This window comes from Perissodus microlepis, chromosome 14, assembly GCF_051167445.1.
Source record: "Perissodus microlepis isolate ML-2025 ecotype Zambia chromosome 14, ASM5116744v1, whole genome shotgun sequence".
Taxonomy (NCBI): domain Eukaryota; kingdom Metazoa; phylum Chordata; class Actinopteri; order Cichliformes; family Cichlidae; genus Perissodus; species Perissodus microlepis.
The window spans coordinates 14,158,992-14,168,449 of NC_140474.1; the positions used below are offsets into that span (position 1 = coordinate 14,158,992).

At 39.0% G+C, this 9,458-nt stretch overlaps 1 protein-coding gene across 1 annotated transcript; it reads left to right on the plus strand.

Annotated features, from left to right (window-relative positions):
* The first annotated feature begins 2,395 nt into the window (after positions 1-2,395).
* On the plus strand, positions 2,396-9,104 carry LOC146373608 (extracellular calcium-sensing receptor-like). Its single transcript, XM_084950112.1, has 7 exons — positions 2,396-2,674; positions 2,775-3,064; positions 3,180-3,475; positions 6,995-7,200; positions 7,343-7,564; positions 7,985-8,108; positions 8,200-9,104. Exons 1-7 carry the CDS (start codon positions 2,414-2,416, stop codon positions 9,102-9,104), a joined length of 2,304 nt encoding a protein of 767 aa, XP_084806238.1. The 5' UTR covers positions 2,396-2,413.
* Positions 9,105-9,458: the final 354 nt, after the last annotated feature.

Consider the following 9,458-nt stretch of genomic DNA (forward strand, 5'->3'; position numbering starts at 1 on the left):
AACAGTCATAGTCAACCCACAGACCAGTTCCAAATACCTGCAACATCATCTTGCATCTTGTGCATCGTTCAACTATTCAGCGTACTTTGCACAAGGAGATGCTGTATGGGAGAGTAATGCAGAAGAAACCTTTTCTGCGTGCATGCCACATACAGATTCATTTGAGGTATGCTTAAGCACATTTGGACAAGCCAGCCATTTTGGAATAAGGTGCTGTGGACTGATAAAACTAAAATTGAGTTATTTGGGCATAACAAGAGGCGGTATGCATGGCAGAAACAGAACACAGCATTTCAAAACAAACACTTGCCACCCACAGTAAAATGTGGTGGTAGTTTCATCATGCTGTGAGGCTGTGTGGCCAGTGCATATTAGCAAATTCTTGAAAATAATGTTCAAGAATCAGTAACAAAGTTGAAGTTGCACCAGGGCTGGATATTTCAACAAGACAATGACCCTAAACACTGTTCAAAATCTACTAAGGCGTTCAGGCAGAGGATCAAGTACAACGTTCTGGAATGGCCATCTCACTCCCCAGACCTGAATATTATAGAAAATCTATGGTGTGAATTAAACGGGCTGTCCATGCTCGGAAACCATCAAACCTTACTGAACTGGAGATGTTTTGTAAAGATGAAAGGTCCAAAATACCTTCAACCAGAATCCAGACTCTAATTGGAAGCTATAAGAAGTGTTTGGAGGCATTATTTCTGCAAAAGGAGGATCTACTAAATATTGATGTAATTTGTCTGTTGGGGTTCCCAGTTCCAAGTAACATTTGCTCACTTTCTGTAAATCCTATAAACTTTATTTCACTTCTCAAATATCATTGTGTTCATCTGACATATGATATATTTAAATGAAATTGCTGATCCAAACAACCAATGATTTATGAAGGAAAATCATGAAAATTATCAACGGTGCCCAAACATTTGCATACCACTGTATTTAACATTAAGATCTTTATGTGCTACTGAACTCATGATAATAAGGTAATATAAGTTCACATTTTAGGATACTATTTTTATACTATTATGACTTTTGTGCTCTAAATTTTAATTCCTTTGTATTACTACAGATAGTAGTTACAGAGAAAAGTCAATGTTAGAAGTAGTAATGGTTATGCAGTACAGTCATAATAAATCCCGACAATTCCAGAATTTTCTTGCAATTTACACTTTCCAAAAAATATATTTAAATTATTAACACTCTATGATATTTTTCTGTCTAAGGTATACCAACATAAGATCTTGTGTGATAATATATGTTTTTTGCAAAAACAGTTGGTGCAAAAACAAAAATATACACTCTTTCTGCTGTATGAAATATTAGTTAAGGATTAAAAATATGTTGATGTTCCAATCTAAATTAAATAAAGCTGTATTGTATCATTCGTCGTAGCCAATTATTATGAGGGAAATCTTGGGCCCAATCAAAACCATACTGTGAAGACTTAGAATGTCAACACTATGGAAGGGTTAATCAATGACCTCATATTCTCAAGAAGATGAGAAGATGACAAAACCCCTTTGTTTGAAGACCTATATAAACCAATGGAAACAATGTGTGCCCATATACAGACAATTTTAGATGGAAATGGAGATTGCAGCTCTTGTAATTGGTCTGGTATTGGCTGTGTGTTTGTTTCACCTCAACTCAGCTGTTGCCTTTGCAGTGTGTCTAGATGGTATGAGACAAATGACTAGGCATATAGGAGCACAAGCTGGTACGTCGACATCCTCTCTGAACTGCAAGCTGCAGGGAAGCACTCGTCTACCTGCATTTTCAAAGGATGGGGACTTTGTTATTGGTGGTGATTTTTCCCTTCACGTCTACATGAACACAGTTTACAGTGACTACACCAGCATGCCTGAGCCTGCAAAATGCAAAGGAAGGTTAGTGAGTAAGAAAGTCAGTAATGGGAAGAAGGTGCAAAAACATGTTGGACTGTATGAGGAGAGAAATGTTTTCATGTGTGTTATGTTCTATGGAACTACATTGATTCTGTGTAGTGTTAAAAAATGTAAAAAAAAAAAAAGTCATTTATTCTTTATAAAATAATTTGTTGTGTTTTAAAAAACAGAAATTATACAAAATGTTAAATAACAGTTTTATAAAGGAAATGATTTAAAGGAAATGATAAAGGAAATGCATTTAAATGTATTATATTTAAAAGGAAATGAAAAGACTTTAATTGGTAATCCATAATTTTCCACTAATTTCTTATGCTAATCTTTTGTGCTCAATTTAACTGGTCAGGCAACATTCTGATGAACATTTGATCAATAGATACAACCAGCAAATTATCCTGTTGTTGGTTCTATTTAACTTAAACTAAATCTACAGTCTATATTCTAACAGTGACACAACTATTTGCAGCATTATCACCAGTGAACTGCAATCATCGCGTGCAATGGTTTTTGCCATAGAAGAGATTAACAACAGCACAGAGCTGCTGCCCAGAATCAGGCTCGGGTATCAGATCTATGACTCATGTGCATCAGTGCCTGTAGCAGTGCACATGGCATTTCAGTTTCTAAATAGCTTCGACCCTGTGTTTTCCATGGATAACAATTGCTCACATTCTGGTATGGTGATGGCTGTTGTTGGTGGCTCTGGGTCTACGACATCCATCAGTTTGTCCCAAGTCATCAGGTCCTTTAACATTCCCCAAGTAAATGTTTTCAATTTCTGTCAATTTTTGAATTTAACATATATGTATGTGCATGATATTTGATTTTGCGGTGTGTGGTGTTTTATTTCATTTGGTTTAGGTTAGCCACTTTTCAACATGCGCATGCTTGTCTGACAAGCAGCAGTACCCCAATTTTTTCAGAACAATTCCCAGTGACCAGTTCCAAGCTGAAGCAATGGCCAAGCTGGTAAAACACTTTGGCTGGACTTGGATAGGTGCTGTTCGGTCAGATTCGGATTATGGAAATAATGGCATGGCTTCATTTCTAAAAGCAGCACAGAAAGAGGGGATCTGTGTGGAGTACTCTCTTTCTTTCCATCGAACATACCCACATAGCAGAATTCAGAGAGTAGCAGATGTTATCCGCAGGTGTCCTCATCACAGATATTTTTTCTGCAAATATTAGATTTACTGTCTTCAAAATTACATTTTTTCATGCAGTTACACTTTAAAATGCTTCTAATGCACAATATTGTCTGTCAAGGTCTACAGCCATGGTTGTTGTGGCACTTCTATCTTTAGGGGACATGAGGGCACTGTTGGAGGAGCTATCATATGAGCCTTCCCCGTCTCGCCAGTGGATTGGCAGTGAATCATGGGTAACTAACCCAGAATTAATGAGGTTCAGTTTCTGTGCTGGGGCCATTGGATTTGGGATTCCAAAGTCTATAATCCCAGGCCTCAGAGACTTCCTGCTGAATCTGTCCCCCTCACAAGTGGCGTCTTCTCAAATACTTACTGAGTTCTGGGAGGATGCATTTAACTGCACACTGACCAAAAGTAAGACATTTTTCTTGGTTTAAATTATCTTGTCAACTGCTGATGTTACAAAGTCTAATGCTGCTTCATGGGCTGAGGCAAAACGGCCTCTTGATTCTTTAGTAGATGAAACATCCTGTATGAGTGGCTCTTTCTGTTGCCCCAGTGGTGTTTGCTCCTACTGTAGTTCCTCCATATTAGCAGGGCTGTCTGTAAGGCATCTAAATTTTCTTGCTTTTCAGTGTCATAAAGCTGTTGAATTTTACTTGAAATAGTCTTTCGGCACGGCAGTTGGAAAATTGGGTCCCCTGACGATAACTGTAGTACATTTTCTAACCACCTGTCTTCTACCAATGATAGTGGTTTACAGTCAGAGCAATCAATTTTCAGAGAGAATTTGTTACTTTGTCCAATGTTGAATTGCTAATTTTGGTCCTGAAGCCAGTCATTTCATCAAGTTTGGGCTGCCCACACCTTTTGACTGCTAGAGTCAACAGCTCCCACATTTTCGGTGCTCGCTGCAACATAATTTCCATTTAGATGGTACCATAAGGTTGAAGTGTTTCGGTGGTATGCAAACTCCTTTTTTCACAGTTTGCACAAAACCACAATTATCAAGCCTTCCATCGGTTGGGTAGTCTTTTGAAATTAAATTTGCCTCCAATCATTCCTAGCAACGCACTTTCTTCTTATTCTTTGTAGCTCTGATGTGTGCATCACTGTAATCGATATACCAGGAAATTGTGCATTGACAAAAGTTAGCTTTTGCCTGGAATGCAAAGTGCAATTAAATGCGTAATTTTTTAGTACGTTGTTTTTTTCTAATTAATTAATCTCAATTAACGCGTTAAATTCCCACTCCTAGTTTTTATATAACCAATTCAAAGTACTTACAGAACAATCAGGTGTTCCGCATTAAATAAGATAACGCAAATTATTTTTGCTACTCCAAAAAAGTTTTTTTGTCCACTCTAACATAAAGGAGAACATCACAAGCCTGATAGCTGCAGGCCTGAAAGCAGGAGGTGTATCACCCCTCGTGTCTTCGACCTGGAGGCAGCGTTTACATTGCAATCTGCCCTTGGTGGCATTTTGGCTAGTGATGTGCGATACCACTGATTTTCTTTCCGATCCAATACCAAGTAATATTCAGGGTGGTATCGATGATACTGATCCGATACCGATACTTTGTACAAAAACTTATTTTATTCATTGTATCTCAAATTATAGCATCATAATGATTACAGGACATCAGATCCCTTGTTCTTATCACTTAATAATGCAGAGTTCATCATATAGAAATAAAAAAAACTGAAGTTGTGCGCTATTTGAACACCTTGCCTGCCTGCAGCACTAAAGGACTCTGTGAGAGACGTCTGTCTCGCCCTAGCAGCACCTGTCCCTGTCCTCCTCTTCAGTTCGCCTCAACATACGCTCCTCATATTCTGTGATATGATTTACTCTGAGGTGTTTGACAAGGTTAGTGGTGTTGCCACAACCATACATGCCAACCCTCCCGATTTTTCCGGGAGAATACCGAATTTCAGTGCCCCTCCCGAAAATCTCCCGGAGCCAACATCCTCCCGAATTTCTCCCGATTTTCCACCCGGACAACAAAATTGAAAAACCATATCGTAGAATGGCCAATTCCAATTTCCAACAATGCAGCTACTTAGTTTTAATATTAGTCTTATTTCTCTTTCTGGGTCTTCAAATATCTGAGCCGACCGACACATCGTCTTCAAACCCCTGCGGTCTTTCGCTACTCGTGTTAAACATGATATATACATCACATTGATAACTTAAAAATGTTATTGTTTGGCTTTTTCAGTGTTTTATTTGTTCGTGAGTAAATCGGTTTGGCTGAGATTAAAGTTGTTAGATCAGATTAAATTAAATTTAACTTTATTAATCCCTCGGGAGGGTTCCTCCGGGGTTTTCACACAGCTAAATAAACGTCAAACAGAAAACTGATTAAACAAAGTGTGAGACGGTTGAGAGTTTACGTCAGTGCCCGGTTATATTTTAGATAGCAAGGAGCAGACGGCAGAGTTTCCCTCCACCGAGAGAGCTCGTGACGTACTACCCGTCTTTCTTTAGACCACGAAGGCCGGGTCCTCAGGTGGAAGCAGCCTCTGAATTGACGTATTTTATCCAATAAATAAACCCTGTAAAATTTATTTATCCCCCCCCCCCCCCCCAACAGCCCTTTTGAATGTCTCCCTAGTACGGCCACAACACCTCACTCTTGGAGCACTTTTTTGCCACATGTATCGCAAACCACGTCTCAGCTGTTTGTGGAGGTAAAATACGTCCGCACATGACTCCAATTACGCTCAGCCATTGTTGCGAGTGCGCACGCCAAGGGGCTGCGAGACATTTATACAGCCGTATTTCGCACATGACTATGAAATGCGGAAGAGGAAGTAGATCCTTTGAATGTAGACAATCCGAATGTTATAGTTTCTTTCCACTGTGTTCCTGTTGATGATAAACTACAAATTTACTCTAAATAACTAAAATATCGATATTTTAATGAGAGAATTGATTCTAGAACATAAGTGATTGGTATCGGAGGAATCGATATTTCAGGATCGATCCGCACATCACTAATTTTGGCAGCAACTGCAACATTTAGCAGTTGCCTCATTGTTCTGACACACAAAACAAAACTATCGACTGTACAACACACTAACGACACACTCCAAACACACTAATCTCTTGCATCTCAAAACTCCCTCTCTTTCTCTTTTGCTCTCTCGCCGCCGTCACTCCTAAAATTTCTCCCTCTTTCTAAGCAACCAATGCCATGTTGCCATATCATCTTTTGATTGGTCAACATGACACATTTTTCCACCAATAGGAAAAAAGGTGTTTTTTTCTTTTCTTTCGTTTTTAATCGCAACAAGAGAAGAGAATGCTTTTGAGCCCTTTCCTTAGAAAACACTGCAGTAAACATAACAAAACTCTGTTTTTTTCGTGGCCTATCAACACAATTTAAAAACTGGTACATACTTTGAAGTTCACACTGTTAAAACAAGAAATGGAGACTAAGGGTTGTCCAAGGTTGACATAACATCTTGTTGCTGTGTCATCTTAAACTGGTCATGTGTAGTTTGAGTTAACATCAGAGACCTCCATGATGATATAGAGGTTTTTGAATAAAGTAGTCATGGTAAACTACTTTATTCTTCCTCAGCCAATCAGCAGCACTTGTGTGACTGTTCCCCCCCAGCTCCCGGTAAGATGAAGACAGCTTCAATCGTCTGCGTGCTGAAAAATAGTAACGCATTCACACCGCATTTCCTTGTTAGTAACGGTAATGTGATTGTACGATAGAAAATGCAATTAGCTAGATTACTGTTAGTGTTATGTCCTATACTAATTATTCGTGGTAGGATTATTTTCCATTTTTTATTTTATTTTATTTTTTATAAAATAAATTAGTTTCATGGTACCAGCATAATTTGCATTTATGAAGAGAACACATCTGAGATCTAGTTTAATGTTGACATCTGCTCTGTCTTTTTGTGATTTTAGATGCCACTGCAAAGAAGAAAGTATGTGATGGAAATGAAGACATACAGAATCTGCAAAACCAGTACACTGACACATCACAGCTCAGAGTTACTAACATGGTGTACAAGGCCGTGTATGCAGTAGCACATGCCATCCATAATGCAGTGTGCCAGGAAATTAATGGCACTGTAGAGTGTGACAAGTTAACCAAGTTAGAGTCCAAACAGGTCAGAAGAAATAAATATGTTGATGTCAGTGTCTTTCATGAACTGCAATATGAATTGATATGCAATATTAATATTTGTTATTGAAATATTGCATCTTTTTTTTATTTTTGCTTTCCCCTCCCATTATCCCTAATTTTATCAGATTTTAATTGAGCTGAAGAAAGCAAATTTCTCCCAAAATGGCTATGATGTGTCATTTGATGCTAATGGGGATCCTGTGGCTATTTATGAACTGGTTAACTGGCAGAAAAGTGAAAATGGCATGACGGAGATAGTGACTGTAGGGCTGTATGATGCATCACGGCACGTGGGCCAGGAATTCAAGATCGACAAAAACATTACCTGGATGGAGGGTAGCATGAAAGTAAGCAGTCAGAATTTGACAAACTTTAGTAATAATAATAATGGATTGCATTTATATAGCGGTTTTCGAGACCCTCAAAGCGCTTTTACATTTCCACTATTCATTCACTCACACATTTACACACTGGTGGAGGCAAGCTACAGTTGTAGCCACAGCTGCCCTGGGGCAGACTGACAGAAGCGACGCTGCCATATCGCGCCATCGGCCCCTCTGGCCATCACCGGTAGGCAACGGGTGAAGTGTCTTGCGCAAGAACACAATGACCAGGACTGTCCGAGCTGGGGCTCAAACCGACAACCTTCTGATTACAAGACGAACTGCCAACTCTTGAGCCACGATCGCCCGATCGATTAGTAAACAATGATTACAGCTGCATAGTAAATATTTACGTTTATTCTGCAACCTTTATGTCTTTGACAGGTGCCAGTGTCAGTGTGCACGGACAGTTGTCCTCCAGGAACTCGTAAAGTGTTGCAGAAAGGAAAACCCATCTGCTGCTATGACTGTATAGCATGTCCTGAGGGGGAGATCAGTAATAGCACAGGTAAAGAGAAATGATTGCCATGCATTTAAAATGTTTCATTGTGTATATATGGAAATCAAGAAGAAATTGTATTTATTTGTTTTTTATCCAGATTCGACTGATTGTTTACCTTGTCAAAAGGAATTCTGGCCTAACAAAAAGAGAGACACTTGCATCCCTAAGCCTGTGGAGTATCTTTCCTTTCAGGACCTCCTAGGAATTATCCTGGCTACATTCGCAGTCATTGGTGCCTGTCTGACCATTGTAACTGCGGCTGTATTCTTTTGTCACAGGAAAACTCCAATTGTCAGGGCCAACAACTCTGAGCTGAGCTTCCTGCTGCTCATCTCACTGACTCTGTGTTTCTTATGTTCATTAACTTTCATTGGAGCACCATCAGAGTGGTCCTGCATGCTGCGTCACACTGCATTTGGGATCACCTTTGTACTCTGTATCTCCTGTGTACTTGGGAAAACTATAGTGGTTTTAATGGCTTTTAAAGCTACAATTCCAGGTAGTAATGTCATGAAATGGTTTGGTCCTCCACAGCAAAGAATGACTGTTGTGTCTTTCACCTTTATTCAAGTTTTAATATGTACTGTTTGGTTGGTAGTGAGCCCTCCCTTTCCAATAAAAAATCTAACCACGTACAAGGAGAAAATCATATTGGAATGTGCATTAGGCTCTGCTGCTGGCTTCTGGGCTGTGCTTGGATACTTAGGCATACTGGCTGCCTTTTGCTTTGTTTTAGCAGTCTTAGCCCGCAAATTACCTGACAATTTCAATGAAGCTAAGCTTATCACCTTCAGCATGCTAATATTTTGTACTGTCTGGATCACATTTATCCCAGCATATGTCAGCTCTCCTGGGAAATTCACTGTAGTTGTGGAGATCTTTGCAATTCTGGCTTCCAGCTTTGGTCTAATAATGTGTATATTTGCTCCCAAGTGTTTTATCATATTGTTTAAGCCTGAGAAGAACACTAAGAAATATTTAATCAACAAAAATCAGTTATAGTATAGAGCTTGCTAATGTTCATCAATTCCTGTTCTGACAAGTGAGTCGTGTGACACATGAGAATGTCAGGGATAGGGTGAGTTGGAAGCTGATGATCTACTGTGGAGACCCCTAAACAGCGTAGACAAAAGAAGAAGAACTAGGAATAATACTGTGGAAACCAAATTTAACAATTCCCAAGAGGCAATAACGTATAGTATTGTGAGTAATAAAATGTATGTTTCTACGGGGCATTTCGAACAAAACATATTACCTTATTATCATGAGTTTAGTACCATATAAAGATCTTAATGTTAAATATAAGTTCAGATTTTAGTATACTTTTTTCTATACTATTATGCTGATAATAATCCT